This window comes from Microtus pennsylvanicus, chromosome 1 (genome assembly GCF_037038515.1).
Source record: "Microtus pennsylvanicus isolate mMicPen1 chromosome 1, mMicPen1.hap1, whole genome shotgun sequence".
NCBI lineage: Eukaryota > Metazoa > Chordata > Mammalia > Rodentia > Cricetidae > Microtus > Microtus pennsylvanicus.
In genome coordinates this window covers 206,382,182-206,407,202 of record NC_134579.1, presented here as the reverse complement: position 1 = coordinate 206,407,202, position 25,021 = coordinate 206,382,182, and the positions used below count along the sequence as shown (strand labels likewise).

The 25,021-nt window shown below is 44.3% G+C and overlaps 1 protein-coding gene across 3 annotated transcripts in view; it reads right to left on the bottom strand.

Annotated features, from left to right (window-relative positions):
* Window positions 1–25,021, bottom strand: part of Esr1 (estrogen receptor 1) — a 349,292-nt gene that overhangs the window by 228,303 nt on the left and 95,968 nt on the right. For all 3 annotated transcript variants that reach the window (XM_075949852.1, XM_075949861.1, XM_075949841.1), the window contains one exon: window positions 23,746–24,280. In XM_075949852.1, the coding sequence (XP_075805967.1) occupies window positions 23,746–24,209 (464 nt within the window). In that variant the 5' untranslated portion in view covers window positions 24,210–24,280. The remainder of the gene's footprint in view (window positions 1–23,745; window positions 24,281–25,021) is intronic.

Genomic DNA, 25,021 nt, shown 5'->3' with positions numbered 1-25,021 from the left:
TCTTCCTCAGCCAGGCTTCTAAATGGCAGTACTCAGGGCTCTTCGCTCGGTACTTTTCTATTCCCAGCCAACGTTTGCTCTTTATAAGAACTCAGATGTGTGTGGTCATCCTCATTGCCCTCACACACCCTTTGCTAGGCTTCAGATCCAAAGGGAAAATTGCTTATTTTGTCCACTCTTCAGTATGCCTTGAATCTCAAGTGTAATGCCTATAAATTCACCCCAAGTCTTTTTCAGAAAGCCAGCTCCTCCTTCTACCTTCCATGTGGTCCTAGGATCTGCTAAGGCACAAAAACCTGCTGATTCCTCTACCTGGAGCACCACACTACTGAGAAGCAATGAGGTACAGGCCCTTCCGGGTTCAAGCTTGTTTCCGTCCAAGGAGCTCATGATCCACTCGTCCCCTTTCCACAGACCTTGAGTCACCCTCTAGATGGCAGGACTTTACTCTTCCTTATTCAGACATTTAGTGGGTCCCCACCAGTCCAGAAGACAAGGTCTTCTCAAGGTGCGAAAGTACTAATGCAATCTATGCCCTGATCATCTCTTACAGCACACATTCCCTTGTTCGCCCAGCCTCAGGTGTCACCAGGCTGATTTAGCTGGGCCACCACTTCACATTTTCACATGCCCACACCCTCCAATGGGACGTTTTCCTCTTTTATAGGTCAGCACCCATTCCCTTCCCACAGCTAATTTCTCAGCCCCTCCACACCAGGTTTCCTCCTACTTTCTACCCTTTTACAAATTTGTTTCTTGACAGAACTTAACCTCTCCACAACCAACCTCATCTAAGCCTGTTTATGTTGTCGTTGTTTTTCCCCTTGAAATGTGAACTTCATGTATCCTGCTACTTGGGGAAGAGGCTAGCACAGAGAAGTGTTGAACAGACACATGTGTAAATAAGTCATGGATTCAAGGAACCCATACTTGTGGGTGTCCTAACTATGTGTTTCCTCCCATAGCCATTGACTTTAGTATGGCCGATACTGTAGTCACCTTACTTGCTACAGACGCACAGCTCATCCTTGGTGTTTGACACACAGATTTCGTAACCTGAATGAATGTGGAGTCACAGTGAGTCTTGTTTCACACCTTTCCAATTCCATGCCCACTGCACCCTATATCACATAAATGTCCAGCACAGTAGGATGAGCTGTGCCCTCATCAGCTACCAAAGGGCTTCTTAATCTCTTGGGATAGTGGTACCCAGGAAAGTATTCTTTACAGGTACAGAATGGTCTTATAATCTTGACTGTACACATTCCTCCTCAAGCCCATGGACATCCTGCCCTAAAGACTTTACACTAAAATTCATTGTCCCATAAAACAAATGGAAGTGATTCATCATTAATCAGTCTGTTGGCCATGTGCCTCTCCAGCCCTTGTGTGGTGGCTAATTTTGCCTTATCACCTTTCCTATACCTAGTGAGAATATTTTGATCTTTGTTCACATTTCCTTCTATCTTGACCAAAGGACAAATGTTCCTGAGTGAAAACTAGGGTTTCTATAGGCGCAGTCACTGATTTATCAATGCAGTTATCCTGCTTGGATATAATAGCTGATATATAACCACTCTGGAATCTGCACAATCTTTGTATAACCGTATATTCACTATTAATCTCCAGGAAGAAGACATCACTATAGTCCTTGTTGCTCCTGGTATCTGTATGATATGTAGCAGGCATTCAGCAGATGTTTGTGGAATGAGTAAGAGTTCCATTTTGTATGTATTGTTTTGTAAATGGATACAAGCTTTCCAAGGAGATAGGTGCTGTATTCTCTATATAGTTTATCACTCACCAATTTACAATACCTTATGCTGATTAGTTTTAACTACCAACTTGACATAACCAAGGAGAAAAGATTTTTAATAATTAATCAATTAATCAATTCTTTCCCAGCCCTATCACAGTTTCCCCTCCCTCTTCTCCTCCTAGCCCCCCCCCCCAAACTACTTCCTCTCACTCCCCTTGATAAAGGTGCAGGCCTTCCATGTATATCAGTCAACCATGGGACATCAAGCTGCGGTGAAGCTAGGCACCTCCTCTCTAGGAGAAAGTCTTAATGGGGAATTATCTAGAACAAGTTAGCCTGTGAGTTTATCTATGAAGAATCGTCTCTATTGTTAATTGATATAGAAGACACAGTCCACTATGGGTGGTACCATTCTCTAGGTAGAGGGTCCTAAACCATGTAAGAAAGGAGAAAGTTAGCTGAGTGAGTGCAAGCAAGCACACAGGCAAGCAAGGGCAAGTTTATTCTCTCTTCGCTCTTAACTGTGGATGTGATGTGGCCAGCTGCTCGAGCTCCTGCCTTGACTTCCTTGAACTAATAGACTGTAATTTGAAATTACACGCTAAATAAGTTCTTTCCTCATCCATGGTGCTTTCTGTCAGGGTTTGTCACAGCAACTATTGTATGCTCTATTGCTGTGAAGGACACCATAATCAAGGCAACTCTCAAAAAGGAAAGCATCCAATTGAGGTTGAGTTGATTATCTTCATGGCGGAGAGCGCAGCAGCACATGGTAGTCATGGTAGCTGAGAGGTCTACAACTGGAGAGAGACTCTGGGCTTGGAGGCTTAGAAACTTGGAGACTGTCCTAGAAATAACTCTGCTGATCAGGCTGGCCTTGAACTCACAGAGATCTGCCTGCCTCTGCCTCCCGAGTGCTGGGATTGAAGGCATGCGCCACCATCGTCCAGCTGGAATGGGTGTTTTGAAACCTCAAAGCCCATCCATAGTGACGCACTTTCTCCAGCAAGGCCACACCTCCTAATCCTTTCAAATAGTGCCACTCCCTGGCGATGAAGTCCTCAAATCTGTGAAGCCATGGAAACCATTCTCCTTCAAACCACACTAGCAACAGAAATGAAAAAAGGACATGCACCTGCATTTCTTTGCACTGGAAATTAACCAAGAAAAACTCACTTAATATAGCAATTCATAAAGATTAAAACAATTTCTTAGTGACATGGTTAAGGCTATTGCTGTAACAGATGACCATATCAAAGCAATGACAAACCAAGTATTGACATTTATTTGTGACAAACATGTGAATCAAACTGCATATGGTCTCTTGTATTCCCCTTTCATTTAAATATTCATGTAGATGGTCAGAAACCAAAGGTAATTTCTGACAAAAATGAGAACGTATCTTGGGTGTGTATCTAATCTACGTGCAATTATATTTAGATTTTGACATATTTTTTGATACATGGCTTCCCATTGTAGTTCCAGGCTGGCCTTGAACATATGACAATCTTCCTGAATGCTGTGATTATGGGAAGATGTCATCAGGCCTAGTTCTCTTCGGTTTCCTCAAAAGTAAATAAATATTATTTGAGAAAGTCAATGAGAGTGGACTCTATCTAGACTAAAAGTCTGGGAAGGAAAATCTCAAACTTCATTTTTAGATGAATTCAAGTTCAATGGGTCCTGAGTTTAGTCTGGGAAACATCACCCAAAGCAATGATAGTTGTGTTTTGAAATAAGCAAGTTATAAATTATTTTCTGCATGACAAATAGGTCCTTTTCACTTTTTTAGAAGTGATTCTAGCTCTTTACACTGTTTGTCTAGGCAGTGAATATTTAGCTATCTTTTGACTCATTATTTATTTATTTATTTAATGTGGTAGTTTGAATGTAATTGAGCCCCATGATCTCATAGGTGGTGGAGGTGTGATTTTGTTGGAATGGGCATGGCCTTATTGGAGGAAGTGTGTCACTGTGGGCACAGATATTGAGGTTTCCTGTGCTCGGGATACCACCCAGTGTCTCAGTTGACTTCCTGTGGCCTGCATATCAAGATGCAGCCAGCACCACATCTGCCTGCATGCTGTCATGTTCCCCACCGTGATGATAACGGACTGAACCTCTGAAGCTGTAAGCAGCCACCTAATTAAATGTTTATTTGTAAGAGTTGCTGTGGTCATGGTGTCTCTTCACAGCAATAAAATCCTCTAAGTGAGACGAGTTTAACTTATTTTTAAATTATTATCTTTTAGCTACAAACACAGCAGAAACTCTTCCCTAAAAGGGGCAGACAAAAGTGTCTTCAAGAGAGGAAACTTCCTGGTGATGGAAACCATCCTTCAGTCCAGTCCTCTCCTTAGACTCCTAGTAAACCCAACTGTCTCTGTCTAACAGGATAAAATGAATTGGTCTAGTAGGCAAGCAGATTTTCATTCTATATAAATGGTTGTGGCAATCACTACTTTAGTCCATACTCCTCTAGGAACCACTAGGATGGCAATATTAATCTAACCACAATTGCTTCTGAAGCAAGGGAACACAGACAGAGATGAGGCTACTCGTCAGTCATACAGTCAGTGAACTCTGGAACTAAGGACCAGAGCAGTCTGAATCCAGGGGCCCAGGCTCCTCCACAGATCTCCATTCTTGGGAGCTCCACCCAAAGGCCTTGCAAGCCAAAGACAAAGATTTCACATCTGCGAACAAGGTCATCGCCTCGGAACTCATCCATAGACTCATAAATCCCCGCAGTAATTGCCTGTAATTACTTGCCACAAGGCCAATAATACGTCTTGAGAGGAAAATGTTAATTTCCAGAGCAAAGGTTGAAAAACTCTATTGAGTTCCATGAAAATGGAGTTAGTGAGCTAAGATGGATTGACAAATGTTTCAGTTTTTTTCCTAAAAATGTGATTTCAGCTCTTTTTTGTTTTATTTCATATTTTTTTTTTTGAGACAAAGGTTTTCAGTGTAACCCTGGATGACCTGGTACATAGTATGTAGCTGAGGCTGGCCTTAGATTCATGGCAATCCTCCTGTCTCAGCCTCCTAAGTGTTAGAATACCAGACATTCCCACTACACCCAGTTTGGAAAATACCTATTTTAACTCACAGGCAAATAGAAAACGGGTGTATCACTAATGCTCCAGGTAAGAGTTCTAAAGTTCTTTATGCACAAAGAACATTAGCATTCTCCACTCAAAAGCGAGGCTTTTTATGAAATGTCAAGAGGTTTTCCCACTCACTTAAGAAAAATGTCTTCACCCCAAAATACAAGCAAGCGTTCATTTTCTACACTAATGGGAAACAGGAGTAGCCTGGTCTCAAGTCCCTGAAAAAGAATCCCATTTGCTCAATATCGTTTTTATCTTTTGTCACTTACTAATGTGTAACCAAATGACCCAATTTGAGTCTCATCACCTGTCCTTTCTCGCTCACACCAATCTGTTACAAGCGCTAATGAATGGGGAGGTCCAGAAGCCCAAAGAGGCAAAAAACAGGGTATGCAGAGGACACAAAAGAGGGAAAGGGAGAGGGAGGGAGAGCTGCAATGCGACTCCACACCTTCTTTCTCAAAGAGGAAAAAGTCTAATTTTCACAGGTAACGTGACATATGTCAGAAGAATAAATTCGCGCACGGGCTGGATTACTGAGAAAGTCACTCACCTTTGCCCAGTGCTGAGTGAACAGCTATTTCTGATCAGCCAGAAATGGACAGAAATAAAGAGTGAACAAAAAGGAGAGGGTGCTTGAAGGTCAGAGGATACAAAGGAGACAGAGCCCATCCTCTGCCTTGGGGAGCACACACAGGCAGAGTCCTCGAGCATCGTACTTAAACACACAGCACCAAGGACCCAAAAAAGCCCCTTTTAAGCACTGGCCTCCTGCCTGCTTTTGAGGATGAGCTGTAAACCATTTTATTTATGATCCCACTGTGGAGAGAGAATCAATGTGTCATCAAATAAAAGTTCACACAAACACGTCCAGAATTGCAAGTGGGAATTTTTGGTTACAAAAAAAAATCATTTGGAAAGCTGGTGACACTGGAGAAGGCACAGCCGCAGCAGTGACAAACTTCAGGATGGAGCAAGGAGGGCCATGTGCTGCGGTGACAAGCCTGTATACTGAGTCAGAACCATCACGCTTTAGACAGAAATCCACCCAATAACAGCTGAACGGCATAAGCAGACCTCCCTAAACCTGATTTTCTCTTTAAAATGAGAGGTTACAACTGTGCTCCCTAAATGCCTTCTGGCACCATGCGTGTGTAACTGAGACTCTCTCTCCCATGGCTCAGACCAGCAGGAACAGCTGCGGCCAGCTAGAATTCATTCAACGAGTCCCATGAGGGTACAGCCCATTTCTCAGAATTCTTTCCTAAGAGCACCAAAGTGCAAAAGAGAGGTTTGGAGGGGAGGGAAGTGTCACCGTGAAGTCTTCTCGTTACTTGTCCGATAATGATGGCAACACCCATGCCAACAAAGGTAACTGTCAAGAAGAACCATCCCCTAGTTACCAACTGCTAACAGGACTGACTCTCACGCTGCTTGCTTTTCTAATAGGAGGCAAGAGGAAAGGAAAATAAAACCAGCAGGAGGGACGGCATGAGGAAGGTGGGAAGAAAATCCAAGTCAAGTGCTTAGCGACTTGTTCTAAAGACTGATAGGGAGTTCTTTGGACAGTCCTGCTAAATGGGAGTGGCCCACAAGAACTCCAAGCTCTGGGTTCTCTATCATCTTCTCTTGCCTGTGGGGAATTCAAGAAGGCCATGGAGCACTTGTTGGGGAAGATTTACTATCTAACCTCTCAAGATAACTGTTATCATTTGAAGGATCACAGAGCTAGGTACCGCGTAATCTAATTGAATAGAATACCATTGAAATAAATTCAAATAACTGGCTGCCCCCAATATAGGACCCCACTGTCCAGTGGATCCGAAGCCTGAGGAACTGTGTAGTGTCATGCAGCGAGGGTGGCTATTAGGTGACGCTGTAGGACGGTGTCGCCATGGGTCTGAATGATGCCAGGAGTCTGAACGGCTGAGGAGTGCTCTGAGCTCACACGTCCTGGCGGGAAGAGTCAAGGCATGCCGTGTGAGAAATGGCAGTTCATTGGTTGCCAGACTGCTAAGTACACATGGAGCCCTGGGGACACGAACCTAGAAGAAGGCTGAGATGTTCTAGAAAGTAACAGTGTATGGCATCCTAAGTTAGAGAGATAGTCGTTGCAAGTCCAAGCCTCAAACAGGTTGGAGGATTCCTGCCCCTCACAAGGTGTCTCACGCACATCAGCCGAACCTTCGCTCACTATGACATCTGTATAGCATGCAGTGTGTGTTCCTGTGTCTCCAGATAGCACCATCTGCAGACATTTCCTGGTTACACCAAAGCGCCTCACTGTGTCTTCTGAGAATTAAGCGGGATTGCTTTTGTTATTGTATCAGCAGCGAAACCTGATTTCCCCTCTGAGCTTGACTCTTGGTAGAGACAGTGGGAAAATCAAGAAGGAGTAACCAGGAAAGTCTAGTCCCAGCGTCCACAGCTGAAAGAGGCCTTTACACCTACCCATAGGTGTCACCAAAGCTGGTCTGGGATTACGGTAAGATTCGGCCTTGCCATAGTGAGATAGATGTTCTGTGTGAAAGAATCTCTGTGTGTTTGGCATCATACTTGATCTGTCCTCTTCTCCAGCATCCTGTGCACACATCAGTGCTGTGGTCCCTGGGTTAGGCTATTGCGGGTTTGATCTCTCAGCTCATCTTTCCTTCCAACCTTCTCCTCAGTCATTGGTGGTGGAGTTCAGGAAGCTAAGACTATTTCAAGCCTACAAAAACCTTCCCTTTTTCCTTTTTTTCTTTGGGTCATCCTTTCTTCTAGCTTTCTTCAGAGTTTCTTTTACAGGACTTAGAACCATGCCTAGCATAAAGTAAATAGTTAATCTGTGCTGAAAGCATGAACACACTGAGTCAGCCAGCCACCCATTGAAGCAAACTGAAGACGTGACAACTTCAACTGCATGAAGTGGGGGCTTGTCAGACAGGCTCCGCTGCTCCCTGTACACCTGGTTGTTAATAGTTACTTTAATTACTCTCCAATAAATAAGAGCAAAAGTGCCATGCAGTACCCAGGGAGTCAACAAATTTAATAAAACAAGGGTTTTTGGAGCCCGAGGAACAAGTTACGCAGCAGGTAAAGCTGGCTGACCACTTGAGGAACAACCATGTTGCTGACCCCCAGCACAGATTGTCCCAGCTCCCAGCTTAGCAGGTTTCTGAATCTGAAAACCTTCTCATTTCTAGATAGCATCCTCCGATGGGTTTGTCCACACAGTGGTGCTGGAAGCAGCAGGAGGTCTCCTGGTGCAAGAGCATAGACTCCCAGCCTCCACTTCCTCTATTCTGTTTGACCTGGCTCAGAGGAAAATCAACGTTAACATTCTATCTTCTTATTTCTCTTATACATAATACTCAAAGCAAACATTGTGCTGGGTCAGAAATTCTCTGGTTGTCCTATTAGTTGTTTCTCCAAGTTATAAAATGTTACCGAGTCAAGAAACAAACTCAACCAGAAATCTTGGATTTCACGCTCTTCCCCATCCCCGGTGTTTTCTTTGAATGCAGCTCGCACTGGGGGCCAATAACTCATCTGGTAGCCCACTGGGCTGGGTTTCTGAGAGCTAAGGCCACACGTATTCTAAGCACCTGGAAACCCTGGATGGCATACTTCCAGCCTTTGTGCCAACTTCATTTCCCAGAAACATCCTGGAATGTGTTTCTGGGAACCCTTTAGTATCCTTGCATCAGATCAGGGTAAAAGGAGATATCTCAGAGGGCTCAGGAACTCTCCAGTTCCTTTTCTCTATGTTTTCATCAAGAGGATTTCAGAGAAGCAACCCTAGAAAACCACACAACGACAGTTAATGGGGTCTGTACTCCAAAGATCGCTATCTTAGACTGTGTCCTTGGGTTCCCTACAAACCCCACTCTTCACAGGAGCTGCCCTGTGCTTCCGCGCCTGTCTGCACACATGCAGCCCCTCAAATAGCAAGCCACCTACCTCTCAAGCCACGGTCAAGCTCAAGTTTTCCTGCCAGAAGCCAACAAACTCAAAGTGCGGCAAACTGAACAGACAGGTGGAAGCCGGGAGTGCAGGGCTCATCCACGCCTCATTGAGAGGAATGTGTGATTCTTCCTAAACCTTTCTTATTTTAGGGAAATTTTTTGAGACTTGCTTTCTGAGCCCCTATTTCTGAAGTTCTATAATGCCACAAAATTAAGAGAATCACCCTGTGACTACAGAAAGAAACATTGTTTCTATAGTGCTCAGAGACATTCACAGTTACAAGCAAGGCCTCTTTACCAACCCCTGTCCTTTGCTTTCTCCCCCATATATATTGTAATATTTTCCTTATACTTTATTTATTTTTATAATTATCAAAATACATATTTATCAAGACTTATCATTATCTAAATAATGGCATAGTCCATGCTTGATCTAGACCTACAGTAGCTCTCCTGGTCAATAACAATTTCAAAAAAACATGAGTGAGAAATTCTTTATCAGTGTGCCTCCACAGACTCAGAGAGAAGAGGACAAGTGACATCTGTATAATAACTAGAAAGTTCTGTCTGACAGAGAAGCTGTCCCTGGGGCTTCAAAGCCCAAACACAATGAACAGGCCACTCAAGAAAGGTTGTCAGATTATCCCAATAAGATAATAAATAAAATGCAAGGCAATGGTCAAATTTGAATTTCAGATTTAGAAAACAAATTTTTAACAAATTGTCTCATGAGGCATAATTTACAAGTTATTCGTTACTTATCTGAAATTGCAACTTGCATTTGATCTGGAAGCCCTAAATATGACACGTTTAAGGAAGGCAGTAAAGATGGGTGGGGCCCGCCACAATTACATCCTTGAGCTCTCAACAGTAGAAAACGTTGATGATCACAGGCTTACTCATTATTTTCTCCTCAAGAGACCAACTCCCATAGAGCGACGAGAGAGAACACCTGGACCAGTAGTTTGTCCCATTAAATTAACATTTACCTGTTTCCTGTAGTGATCTGGGCGGTAGAGGGCTTCATTGCGTGATCCACCCAGTGCAACTCACTGTATTAATTACCCTACTGTTGTGGAAAAAAAACCACCATGATCAAAAGCAGTGTATGGAAGAAAGATTTTATTTTCACCTATCATTTCAGAGGTTTAAGAGTCCATGGTGACACGGAGGCGTGACAGAAAGTATCGGGAACGGTAGGAGCGGGAAACTGAGAGCACACATCTTCACGGCACAAGACCGAGAGAGAATGTCTGTGTACTCTCAAAACCTATCCGCCCACATTGACAAACTTCTACTAATGAGGCTGAACCACCTCCCCAAAGAGAGCCACCAACTGCAAACCTAGGGCTCAAGTACCCGTGTCTATGGGAGACACTCTTCATTGAGACCACCATAGTTACCAAAAAGAAGATTCTCCATCTGTTGTTAGGGAAGTTCCACGAGGCACCTGGATTTCAGTAAGCTTTCTCCGCTCCCCTCTACCTGCCAATGTTAGCATTCGCTAGAGCTCATCAGAAAGCTGTGGTCTAGCATCTGGAGCGGGAGCTCAACTGGTAGACGGCTTGCCTAGCATGCATGAGGTTTAATCATCAGCGCTGCACGACATAAGTGTGGTGGCAAGTGCCTGCGTTCACAACACTGGGAAGGTTGAGGCGTGAGAATCAGAAAGTCAAGGTCATGATTGACTATAGAGTAAGGTCAAAGCTACCTTGGATTATGTGAGTGCAACATTCTCAGAAGGAAGGGAGAGGAGAGGAGAGAGGAAAGATGGGGAGGACGGAGAGACTTTGACTCCAAGATTGAATGATCACCTTCCATAGAGAAGGATTGACTTATAAGTTGTCATCCACCTGACAGTCTTACGCCCAGCACCACTTATGTCCAGGGACCCCTTAGAGTGCAGGACAAGGACCTCTCAAAATATCACAAGAACAGATGTGCTTCCCTAGTGGAAGTCACACTGCTGAAAAGATAGTGACGCAAGTTTTTCAAAACAGAAGAAAATACCTATTGACCTACAATTGTTCACAAAGGGAAAAGGAAACATGAAAACCAATGTAAAGAAGTCCATGGAGCATCTTCTCCCTCAAACAGGCTCGTGTTTACACACAGAAATATACAGTGCCAATAAAAGCATATTCAATTCGCACTTGCTCGCTTCACAGTGCTGTGAAGTGTAAAATGGTGGCTGATGCCTTTTCAAATACTTTAACTGACAGTTCTAATAATTCCTTAACTCCTTAAAAAAACCATTAAAGTGAAAAAACCGTTGTTCACCTCCTTAATTCTAAACCCTATCTGGGTAAATATAAATTCCCACAGAGCAAGCTGTCATTTTGTTTTGTAGTTATAAAACCACCAGCCACAATAAATGTGCTGACCATCTATTGGGAATCCTAATTCCACACCTCGCATGTGGCTCCATCCATTGTTGTGCTTATTAAATTTACAGTTCATTTCCTGGGACAACATTCAACTACAGAGGGAAAATGTTCATAGGAAGCAGGACAAAGTCAGCACTCAGCTTTTAAATTAGTCTCCGAGAAGACACAGAATTTCAGCAGCAACAACCTGTGTTCTTCAATTATGTCATTTCTAAAATGACCTCATGTGAGCTCCTTGCATTGGTAAGAAAAGAGTTAAAACAGCACCCAACCACTCTTGAAATCTGAAGAGAGTCAATCTGAGGCTCTAGAGAAATCTGGCAAGGTAATGCCTAACCTTTAAGCTTTGGAAACAGAAAAAAAAAAGAGAAAACAAGGAAGGTAATCTTCAATCAAAAGTAAACAATATAATAATTAGGGCAGAGAGAAAACAATCTAAACATAAGTATAGGAGATGCGTCTCCACCGTGGAGCTAAAGCTGAACTCCAAACAGAGGTTAGCATTGCTCACATGGACCACGGACCAATTAAACAGATGGACAGTCTGGGCAGGTGCAGCCAGTACACTTGCTTCAGCCATCATGTTAATTTCTTAGCAACCAGAATCAACCATTCCCTCATTCCATTTTGTTTTTGTTAAGCTTCCATTGCAAATGCCTGAACTACAACAATTAGCTCAGATGCAGTCAGTGTCCCCGGGTGGATGGGACTGACTGTGCTTCTGTCTTTTAAGTGTGAGGGAGAGGACGGGAGTCGATCTTCAGCACAGCCCTGACTATGCTCTCCCAGTCTGAGAACCTTGGGAAAAGTCACTTTGCCTCTCGGGACTTCATTTTCTTCATCCAGAAAATGAAAGAGTAGAAAGAAATCATGTCTAAGGTCTCTCTTCAGGTTAACATGCTGAGAAGCTGAGGTCTCATCTCCACAAAAGCAAAAAGGCTAAAAGCAGAGCATTGGCTAGCCTCTCCGCTAGATTAAAAACACTATGGCTTTATGATCTTATAAACGTGGACAGAGGACTGGACCAAAAGAACACCATAACTCCAACCCAATTTCAGATTCTCAGATTGAGTTCACATGCAAAGAAATTAATAAGGTTGCTATCAGCAAGCACTGTTAGGATAACATTTAATAGCTCCTTCTGATAGTAGAAGAGAAAACATCCCCCTACTTAATGGATAATTGTTTAAATACACGTTTTAGTAAGAATCATAAAAATAGCCACTTCCCATAAAATGAAGGCAGCAGCCTGAGGACACAGTCAAAGATGAAAGCATTGTCACAGTCAAAAAATAAAGACATTGCCAATAATCTAAGAGACCAATAGGCCAGAGATTTGATCGCTGGCAGAAGGCATCCCGACACTTTTTCCACAAAGAATTCTGGCCGTTTAAGGTTTCAGCTTCATCTTTTAGACTTTGCTTCCCTGGTTCTCTAGTTCTGGTCCTGTGACCCTCTTTGAAATTTAGTTCCTTCATCCATAATTGAGAACAATAATTGTACTGGTTATGAATGCTGGCATAAAAATTAAACAAGATCATCTCTGTAAATTAATCAACAAGGTATCGGTACACTATGCTTGAAACCCCCCAAGCACACAAGCTGGTAATACTATTATTCATCCCTTTGAGTCTTAACAATTTACGTTCACTTTTTTTTCCCAATGAAACAATTTGGCTATGTATTTGCAGTTCCATGGGATTACAAGGATGAACTGCCTAAGCAAGTCAAGCTCAGGTCTGCTCACAGCCTTGCCCAGCTCCTGGCTGCATCCTTATTCTTCAAGACCCCCAGGTGAATATCCCTTGCTCAGTCAACCCTTCTGTGACCTCTGCCTCAGTGAGCTAGGACTGTAAACTGACTCTTTGTTAATGCTCTCCACAGAACCTCTAGAGGGATTCTTAGTCCACTGTCATTTCTTTGCAGACTCTTATTTGCCTCCCTGACTATAAAACCCTTGAGAACAACGTGTCAGATCTTTGTACCAGCCATAGGATTCAGGACTTGATCCAAACACAATGGAGTTTGTTGAGTGAATACATCTATGAGTTAATTAACAATATCTATGAAATTGCTTAATTGATGATACAAACAGAAGAGATCAATTTCTTTAGAGTCAAATGAAAGAAAATCCATAGATACCACAATAAAGGTAACAAAGAGGTAAAATATTGTTAACCACAGATACTGTAAAGCAACTAGACAGAGGCAGCATTTGAGAGGAGCTTTGACTTCCCAGTACTAGGATCCTAACAAAGAAGAGGAGAGGAGTGCTTGGCTTTGGACGAGAGCATCTGAGAGCAATCATAGGAGACTGGCTGGAATGAAATGACAAGGGTATGACTGTCACCCCACTTAGAATGTGACCATTGAGGAAGCACTGAGATACTTAAGCTGGGGAAGACCAATCAGATAAGCAAACCTAGAGTTAGGTGTTCTCAAAACAAGCTAAAAGATTAGTAAATAAATTCTCAAGTGGAAAGACCGGTATCTCCAACTGCAATAAAGAAGGACCAGCCATAAACAAAAAAGCAGACAGTGATGCCAAGAGGCATATGGGAAGAACTGCCATGTCTGTGTTTAAAGGCATACCACAAACTGACTGGCACTGCCTTTATGCCCATCATAGTCAGTCGCTATAAACACCTCAAGAAACTGAAGTTTTCTCAAGTTCCTGGGTTCCTGGATAAAATTACTTCCTAATGGCAAACACAGACTTACTCAAATAAGGTTGAATTCCATAGATTGAGTGGGGGAGCTAGTTTGATTTTATAAATCGTGATTCCTATGCATCAGAAATGATAACCAGAGAAAGCTCATTGTTCTTCCAGTTTCTACTTAGCCGGGTTTTTTTTTCTTTGTTGTGGACAAGTACATACAAATGGAGTTGATGGCAAGCGTGGGCAACCCTAATTGAAGCTGCATGGCTTTGAAATGGCCATTCCATCCGTACAGAAGCTCACTGCAACGGACAGAGTTTGCAAGCGGGGACGTGGCTGTTGAAGAAGCTACCGTAAGCTAGCTGTGTGATAATCTTATCTGTGAGTTCATTATCATGGTGTGATCTTTATATTTGAAATAAAAACCACTTTCAGGAACTTTCCAGAGGCACAGCTCGATTTTTTTAGACACCGATGTGAATTTAATTGCAGGTTCTGGAGGTTATATCCACCACAAACATCCTGGTAACTCTCTGACAGGCCTAAATGGAAGAGAACCTTACTGGGGCGGCGGGAGAGTGGGGTGATGGAAGGGCTTCCATCACATTAAACTATCTAATCACCGAGCAAAATCCAGATCATTCAAGAGAATCAGATGTGTGGGTTTATACCCATGATTTTAGGTTATTTCCTAATTTCATCTTGCTATCCTGTGGCAAAAGCCCACACCCTTCTGTTCTTCTTCTTTGTGTCTACATCAACCAAAATTGCTTCACCTCCATTTCAGTTTTGGAAAGAGGAGGAGGAGAAAGGGGTATGGCAGTTACGTTTGTCCTCAGCACCCTCTCTGCCCTGCCACAGGCATCCACACTGGAGGACAGGCTCCCCAGGGAATCATTTGGATCAGTTTGGTTCACAGTTTCAAGCATAACAAAACCATGGAGGCCACCAGGAACGTTGCCACCACCTCCACATCACGACCTCCACATCTCCATCTCCAGGACTGCACTAGAGAGCCCGCGCATGTGAAGTGGTTTGAAGGGTGGGGGTGGGTAGTGCAGACAGTCAAGGAAACCGCAAGACAAGGGACTACTGACTAGAAAAGCCCTACGGAGCTGTACATTGTTGTTGTTGTTGTTTTAACCGTCTATCTTAGCTTTCACCTCAGAGCAACGATCAGAACCTCTGAGAGAAGACCCAGGCCTGAGTAATTTCTACATCTCGTCCTCCATTCTCCGAGGCCACCAGCAGTATCAAGCTACCCCTGTAGATGCTTAGACATGCCCCTTGGCCCCAAGTCATAGAAGAACGTCCTCCCTGCCTAGCATGTGACAGCTTCCCCCACAAGTGGCTCACCCTCACCTCACCCTTCCCTCTCTGGGATTGCTTCACCCCACCAGATCTAAGGCCTTGCCCTCCTCCTTATCGACTGAATGCTTCTCACTTATTTGGAGGCTGTTGCTTGCTTTGTTCTCTGCCAACATATTACCTGGCATATCCCGGGCATTTCAAGAAATATTAGCTTCCTGCTTCCTTCTGGTTGGAAAACTTCAACTTCTCATCACAATGGGGCATTAAAGCTGGTTCCTTGTAGGCAAATTAAAGAGAAGGAAGCGATAAGCACCGTGGGCTCACAGAGAGCCCCTCTCTTCTTTGCTGATGAATATCGCTCAACCTCCTTTTAAAGAAGGAATAAATATTGCTGGGGTTGGTGGTTCCCAGGTTTAGGAAGTCTATGAACTCAAGGACAGCCTTGGCTATAGAGTGAGAGCCTGCCTCAGTAAAAAGGGGTGGAGAGAGGGAGAAAGAGTGGGAGAGAAAGTGGGGAGAAATAAATTAAAAGGCTGGCGCAAAACCACAGGCACATTGCAAGCTCACATCTCGAGCACTAGGTATCTATGAACTCAGTCTTCACAACATCCCAAATATGTAGTTCCTATTCTGATTGGCATCTTCCACATGACTATACCTTGGCACACAATTAAGTGACTTGCCAAAGATCCCAACTAGACAAGAGTCCAGGCGGAAGGCAGACACAGGCGGCCCGGCTCCCAAGCACGTGTTTTCATTATACCCTTAATTATTCCCAGTAGATACGTTCTGTGAAGTCACCGTGAATGCACGGTTAATGGGTACTAAACCCTTGCTCTCTGAGAAGAAAACAGGCTGGGTTTCTGGAAGATTCTGGTCACAGTTTACCAACCGATCAACACAAAACCTTACTGTGTGTGTGCTTCTGCTTAAAACAATATAAACTGTTGATTCATTAACGTCGAACTCAGTCAACCACAGTACAAGTTACAGCTAAACACAGCTTATCTCTGGCCGCCTTTTGCACTAAGAAACACTAGAAAGCACTTCAGCGCCGTGCCTGGGGGCATCACACACAGTAAAAACACAAACAAAAGAGATAAAAATGCCAACACTCTGCCACTAATAGACCCCCAAAAGGACACACAGTATGGAGCAATATGAAAGTCTGTCGGGTTCAGCCTTAGGAAAGAAGATACAAAGTAGATGAGTTCGAGTTTTCCTTATGCCACACATGGCCGGAAAAGGCTAAGAAAGTATCCTCCTCTCTGTGGCCTGGGGGGCTTCTGATCAATTCCAACGAGCGAGTTTTTAAGGACTGAATCTATAGTAGATGAGGGCTGACCGTGTGCCCTCCGGACCCTTTTTTGTGTATTCATTCTTTAGGGAAGGGGAGATCCACAGACTTTCCACATACTTCCGAAGGCATCAAAACAGCCAGTCCTTCCTGCGTGGCCTTACCCAAGAGGCTGCTGCAGCGGAGGCTTCCCAATTGCCTCCATCCTTGCCCCGAACCATCAGCCTCTCAACTCACAGCCACAGACAGCTTCACAGCGGATTGAGGGGAATGGACGTAAATCAGACCCAGTGTCTGTTTGGACCCGTCAGTGCTCAAATATCCTGCGTATAGAAACCAAAGAGACTTCCCAAGGCCCCACAATCCTTTTCCTATGACTAAAATGCCTAACGGAAAGCACCTTCTGAAAATACCTTCTGAAAAGACTCGAATCTTGTACTCAAACTGGGAACTGCATCCTCTCACTCCAAACTGCTGGAAATATCCTGGCAGAAATACTCTAAAGTCTACCCCCAAACAAAAACCCGTCTCCACAAAATATCTTTAAAATCAATCATATTTCTGACAACGGAGAATAGCGAAAGTTTGACAGTGTCTCCACAAAGCACCGTTTAAATGCTTTCCTGATAGAAGGAAAGTGCATCGTCGTTAGGTTCAAACCGCTTTTTAGATGAGTGTTTTCGTGGAGGTAGAAAACTAGCATAAAGGCCTTGCACAGACGCACATGGTTCTAGAACTCCAAAGAACAATGGCCCAAATGGCAGTTTAACTATTTGTATGCCATATACATTGCCTCCCTACACACACACACACACATACACACACACACACACACACACACACACACACACACACACACACACCGAAAAGGAAAAAGCTGAATTTGAAATACCAGTAGGTAAGATTTCCTGGCTGTTAGAGGCAGTACTGTCCTATGTCTTCCTGGGAACGCTAAAGTGTATTTTATTGTAAACTATAGCCTCCATGGCCTCCACGCTCTTCTCAGTTTGGAAGAGGGGAGCCAAATGGAGGAAGAAATAAACTACCCAAGCCACTTAACTAAGTGGAAATGGCTTCCTTGTTTTCCTTCAAGTTTCTAGCCATAAAGCTGAGACGGGAGATCCTTTTTGGAATTCTCCATCTAGTCCATGACCTTCTGAGTTACAAACGCACATCCTCCAACTATCGGCTTTCCTATGGTAAAGAGGAAGTCTCCGGACCTGTTCCAATGTCATTAAAATAATAGATGAACTAGGTCTAGAGAGAAATAAGCCAGGAAAGGTGGAGGAGAAATCCGAGCATAAACAGATGCATAAAGAAAGCTTGATAATGGCACGAAAAGCCAGGGAGAGTTTAAGGGGAGTGTGACATTTTCGCTTATTTGAAGATAAAGAAAACAAGAAAATATGTGAATGAATTGAAAATTAAAAAAAAAGATGACGAAGAAAAGGGGTTGGTGTGCAGAAGGCAGTTTCTAACCTAATAACTGAGGTTATCAGTTATGAGAAACTAAGAGGTAATAATTTTGTTTTTGCGGTCTTAGAACAAATAAAAAAATCTGTAAGTTTCAAACAACAACCGCAAAGCTGCCTGCTGGCTACTGCGGAACACCCCCAGTCCACTCCCGGGACCCCTACATGTGCTGGCATTTGGAAGTCAAGGAAGGAGCTGAGGCCTCAGAACGCGGGACTAGAATAGAGCTGAGAGAAAGAGAAGGGGGGGACAGCTGCGTGACTTCCAACCTGGATGAAATCACGGTTGAGGGCTTTCTCCACTCTCCGGATCCACAGAAAGGCTCTGAATTTGAAGGGCTCGCTTTAATGCACCTATATCTGAAAGCTCCTTGACAAACGCTACTAACACAAAGCAAACCTTCACGGTGTTTCTATGTACAAGGCCCAGGAACTCCAAAAATGAGAAAAATTACAGGGGAAAAAAAACCAAGTCTACCACCTTGTTAAAGATGACTGAGCCCAGTAGGAAAAAGTTGGGGGAACGAACACATAACAACATTTGTCCCTCTTAAAAATTCAAAGGATGGGGAACCCCACATTTGTTTATGGCTTGAAGGAGTTTGGCATTTCTACATGGCAGTTTGCGGCACTTAGTAGGATGGAAGTATTAATTTGATGGGTAATATCATTGGAATTTTTTCTAAATTATAGCTAAATAATCAAAATAAATCAAATGTATTAGAAGATTTCAGTGTGTGTAGGATAAACATCCCCGTACTACACAGAAAACACTTCTGATCTAGACGGAGCCCCATACAGTTACTATCATCATCGACGTCATCATCATTATCTTCCTCCATCACCATTACCGTCATTACCACCGTCTTCCACACTGCCATCCTAGGTCACCACCACACCGCCCTATCAATTATAAATGGTAACCACAACCTTAGTGTTTAGACCAAGTTACTTGAAATCACTGCTTCAATAAACTACATAAAATTCTGTTAGCTGGACCCTAAACAGTTATATTTCTAACCATCACATTTTAATAAAATATAGATAAGTAAACATTATTTTTAAACACTATTGATTAAGTAAGACAAATGTTTTCCTGGAATTCCTAATAATATTCTCCAAGCACAGAACATGTCAAATATGCCTTTTTTTCCCCAGTCCTAAGACAAAGCGTATCATAAAGGTGTCCCCTTAACTTCCAGACCATTCAGCACTAAGGAGTAAGATGGCAGGATGAAGAGGGAACTCTTTACAAAACAAAATTATCCACCAGCTCACTGCAAGAGCCGAACCCGTAAAATAAAACTCCTTCGTAACTTTGATGAACTGCCGCCTTCTTGGTGAAAGTCCATATGTTTCCACTCTGTTTGGTGTGTGTGTAAACGGCTCTACTTTTTGGACTTATCTCGAATCTCTCTGGGAGTATGCATTTTGATTCGAAACAAGTATAGCCATTCCACGTTTTCCTTTCCTGAATAAGGAACCGAAACTCAACATTGAAATGAAAAGCTAATTTACTCCTTTCTCCCCGTTCACAGTTTCCTGAGACAGAAGGTGGGGGGGGCACTCCGTACACTGCTCCCTCATCCTGGACCTTCCCAAATTACCCTAAAATAATGCTGACGTCACAGGGAAGACAGAAGAGGGTTCATCTGCGTATTGCACGGAGTTGGTAAAAACGTGATTCAGATCTGTGAATTTCCTGATACTAAATTTTTATAGACCTCTTGGACTGTGGATATTCTAGAAAAGCATCTATAACACACATGTTTCTTTATGACGAGCAAATGAATGTCACGGAGTAATAAAGATTCCATCTAGATTTGGCTTGCAGGAAAAGATGATTTCATGTTGCCGTCACTCTGTTTCTAACGAAACCCCTGGCCACTCCGATCTGTCTCTGGCTCTAGCGCACACAAACGCACTGACAGTCAATGTGGGTAAGGCAATAGCAAATGCTGCATACTTGTGGGGCCACCACACTGCCTTCACGTGTTCCGTCTCAGACGGAAAAGCGCCATGTTCTCATCATCGCGCAGGGGCATCCTTTGTAGTCCTTCCTGCTGCCTGCTGCCCGCTGCCCCTGCCATCTAAGTTTTTAAAGCATAAGAAATCAAAAATGCTCAACCCGAATTTTCTCAAATTATGAATTTCACAGCACACACACATATACATATACTCATAACGCATAAGTAACAAAAACTGCGGAATGGGATCCAAGTTAATATAGGTAGAAGATGGGAATGAGTGACAGTTACCCCTAAGAGCTCTCTCCAAGGTGGGCCCAAGCCGCACGGGGCCGGAGAAAAAGAAAAGGGGTTCAGAGATGTGGTGCCATTTAGATCCAAGCATACGCTGCTTCCAGAGTGTGTGGTGCTATTCTTAGATCGGTTTGATGTGTCAGGTAGTCAGCGACAACCTAAATGATTAAAACATGTCATAGCTGGAAGAAAAAGAGCGGCCAGCTCATTCGAGTGCCTGGCAGGAATTATGGGACACTGGAACATCTGTCCCTCAACTCTCTCCCTGGAACCTCTCAAAGCTGGGAAGTGATCTTCAGTGATCGCCACACACAAACCAGTTCTCCAAACTATACAGACATCATCTCGAAAGGACCAGGGGTTTGGCTGATGTGGAAGGTTCGCCCATGCATTTGTTAAGTTTGGCTTCATTTTGTTAGAAAGGCGGCCAGTGTGCTGCCCTTAGAAATACTGACTAAACTAAAATTATAATATCCGGGCATCAATGAACACCCATGTTAATTTTTTTTAATTATGGTCACAATAACTGTTTCATCTTTAACTTTTTTTGAAATCCTCAAAGCTGGCTAAAAGCTAAAGAAGAATTCTGGATAAGATGACTTCCATGAAATTTTCAGTAAGACACTGCCCATAAAACCACAACTTGTTTATTATGAACGTATCGTGTCTCAGTAACAAGTTATCTTGGCAGGTGACAGCATTTCTTGCTTTATTATAAGCCCCAAGCGATGTTACCTGCTTCTTCTCCTCATATCTGAACATGGCTGCATGCTGTGGCTAATGGAGAAGGTAGCCGTAACAGGTAGATGTTGAGTGATTCAAACTTCATCCAAATTCCCGGACCATTCCTATGGCCACTGGGACACGCAGGTGGGGAGTTCACAAAGTATCCCTATTCCACCATTAGAAATAGTCAATCCTAGTCTGGCTGGGCCGCAGACACCAAGGTAACATGTACGGGAGAAATAAAGTGAAGATAGACCAATTAGCTTTGGGGTTTGCATAAATAAAACTACAGCCACTTGCGTAAGTGGTTTATTTTCTCCTGAGTCCATTTTAGATCTGTATCTTCCAAACTTCTTTAACCTCAACCCACAGTAAGAAATATACTTTTCACGAGTCTGGCATCCATAGGAGTCAGAACCGGCCCAAACTGTGTTCTCATGCACGCTAAAACACCATTCTTTTAGGCTTCGTTCTGTTTTCAGAACCTGGACCTGGTAAACTGACTTCATCATCTACTGGACCATGAGAAGCAGTGTGTCAAAGCTCAGCTTTCAGCCCCCAAACGATTGAGAACTACTTAGGAAGAGTGAAGATTTTTGAAAAGAGCCTATTCAACTGTTTTCTTTCTTTCTTTCTTTTTTTATTAATCCAGAGTTATTCAAAAAAGAAAATCTCAGAAAGAAAAAAATCTATCATAAATTCCCATTTGAAACACTTGCAGAGGCACTTTCCTTTTTCCCTAAGTAATAAGAGACAGAATTCAAGCAAAACAGCAAAGGTGTTATAGAAAATGAGTCAAATAAGAAAATCTAAAACTAAATTTTCACCCAGAACTCCACCTGTGTGCAACATTTTCTTTGCTTTACTTTTTATAAGAATCCCTTGTCGTTTTGTATTTTTTAAGTATCTGAATATTACTTGGAGTAAAAGTTTAAGATGGGGTATTCTGTGGTGAGAGTCTTTGCCACAGAGATGATGGACGGTGTTGAATAAAATGTGATCTCTCTTTATTTTCCCATGCTCGCTTTGTAATTATCAGTAAGGCAGTAAATAACCCGCCACGGAGCCGCTCATTAGTCCCCATTGAAATTCAGTGGCATTAATTTGCAATAAAAGAACTGAAAATTAAATGGAAGAGAAAGTACTTTGGGAACTCCATCACAAGGTTACAGGACTCACATCTTCCCAACTCTCTCCTCCACATCAAGGAATTCAAAAAGGATGAATTAGTCTTAATCGCTAGATTTTGTTCTTCAGACTTAGAAGAAAAAAAGTCGAAAGAAGAAATCATTTCCCTCTTCCATATTAACCCTGAATTAAAGCAAGTTAGATTAATTTGAACCCAAAAATTTTAAAAAAAAAGTTTTGGTCACTGTTCATCCTGAATGTGAAATCTGGGCCTGGATCCACCTCAGTATCTGATGCTTTGGTCCCCTGTGTGGGTTGGAGGTGAGTTTGGCTATACCGAGAAATCACCCTTCAATAGCCTCTGGGGCCAATCTGCACCTTGGTCCTGTTTCTTCTGCTGTAAATACATCTGGACAAAGAACACTGAGAAAAAAAAATGGTCCAAGGCTTGTAATGCAGAAGGTCTGGACACAGGCAGGAGCCAAATGCCAGGAGCTACAGTGGGCTAGCTTAGATTCAGCAGCATGTGGGCATCAGAAGATGTATACAATCCTGTCCCATGGATTGTTGACCCCTAGGGAACTCTACAGGTGGGTGTTTACCAGACCCACCCACCTACTCCTTCTGCAGGCCCACGGGGCAAAGGAGAAATGAGAGGAAAGGGACATCAAAAGTAAGGATAACAACAACAACAACAACAATAATAATAATAATAATAATAATAATAATAATAATCTCTTAGGAGAAGCTAAAATTGAAGACACAAAACAGTAGTCACTTAGGTCACCTAGAGTCTGTGCCCTGGATTCCCCCGTGTCCTGGACTGCCCTGGCTTCTTTCACAGTGCCTGCCTGCGGGGCAGGACGGAGCTAACCTGCATGCAGCTCCAGAGCATTCTCTGCCGGCTGGACCAGACATGAAACTTAGCTACAGGGTATTACTGCGCTGTGGCCTCTGCGTGGTAGATTCTAAATACATGGGACACCTATGAATTCCCAGCTATCAGAAGTCATACGCCAGCAGTCTGCTCTAACTCGAACTCAGCCAGAAATCAAAACTTGCTGAGACCCATTCACCTCCCATACCAGCTCTTCTGAGCAACCGGAACTGAATCTAGAACCCTGGACTGGGGAAGACAGGGAAAAAGATCCGTAGGCACCTCTGCCTAAAAACCTCATCATCTAGCGTATACCTTGCATATTTTCAGTCCAATACTCTAAATAAAAGAGCATTGAACCCGACACACTGAAACATTTTTTTAAAATAATGACAAATAAATTACCCCTGAGCTCCATTAACCACAAACACCTCCATCTTTAAATAATAAAGAAGGCCCTTGCACAAACCCCCTGGCCACCTGGGGTTTATTCGCTTTGGGGTGTTCTCCCAGAAATAACTTCTTTAGACTGTTTTTCCAGTGGTTGTGTAGTTAGGAAACACGGGCCTTTTGAATCTGCCTCTCCTACAGAAACTGCGGGAAAAGAATACTGTTCTTGCTGTTGTTACTGTTATCGTTTTAAAGCTGCCCAACGAGAGAAGGCGGGCTGCGGGCTGCGCAGAGAATCCTTCCTGACTTCCCCGAGGAGTGGGAGGGGGCGGTCTGTGGCCCGTGAGGTTTCCCCCTCTCGTGCTCCCTCCCCGGGCCAGCCCTGGCACGGCGGCCAACCCGACGTGGCGCGGGTACCTGTAGAAGGCGGGAGGGCCAGGGTCGCGCACGGCGGCGTAGGCGCTAGGCTCATTCTCCAGGTAGTAGGGCACCTGCTGGCCGTGCGGGTGCAGGAAGGGCGACAACTGCGGCGGCGGCGGGTGCAGTAGCATCAGCGGACTCGGCGACACGCTGTTGAGCTGGGGAAAAGCCCCCAGGCTGCTGGCACCGAAGGCGGCAGCCTCGGACCCGGGGCCATAGGCGATGCCCGGCTGGCCATAGACCGGCGCCGAGGCAGCGGCGGCGGCGGCAGCGTTGAACTCGTAGGCGGCACTCTCGGGGTAGTTGAACACGGCGGGCTTGCTGCCGTCCACATACACCTCGCCCAGGGCCCTCTCCAGGGGCATTTTGAGCTGCGGGCGGTTGAGGGGCTCCAGCTCGTTTCCTTGGATCTGATGCAGCAAGGCCATTCCCGAGGCTTTGGTGTGGAGGGTCATGGTCATGGTTAGTTGCAGCCGGCCAGGCACAGAGAGGCTCCCCGCGCACGCAGAAGGCTCAGCAGCGGACGGGCCACCTGGAAAAAAAAGCAGAGCCCGCAGTTAGAGGCGATGCAGCGCAGGTACCCTTGGCGTGAGCACTGGCCCTGGCCCTGCCCGGGGGCAGAGCGATCCTGCAGAGCCCAGGTGACCCAACTCCAGCGAGCGCACCCCGCCACTCCCGGGTTCTCCAACTTTACATTCTGGTCTTCCCTGATCTTAGACACCGCAAACCTGCTGGAAGCCGCCTACCGGGGGCTGCTGCTTTCAGGCACTGCTGGAAACATCACAGCGCCAGCGCGCCCTAAGCACCGCTTCCCTGAACTTAACTTTGCTGCTCTTCGCTGCTGGGATTCGCTGCAGGGGGGAGCAGAGGGCTCTCCGGCAGCCGTGTCCCCACCCCCACCCCCAAGGAAGACTAGGTTTGCAACAAATGCAGACTAAGCCACAGGCCGCTTTTTCCTGATGTGCCTATGTGCTGGGTGCCAGGCTCCAATCTGTCTCTGTTTGTCTCTCTTTCTGTTTGATTCGGTCTTCTTGCTGGCTGGAAGCACGTAGTGTGTGCATAGAATAACCCTGGGAGGATGGTAACCGTATCTGTAACTGAGATATGGCAAATAGGATGGAGTGTGTGGTTGCATATGCAGCCAGCCGCAGACAGCTAGCTATATTTAGCATTGGAGGACACAGGAGGCACCTAGGGCCAGGAGAGCGGAGATGGAGCATATATAGGAAGACCTGTACTTGGAGTCAAGAAAAAACGACCAGCCTTCAGCTTC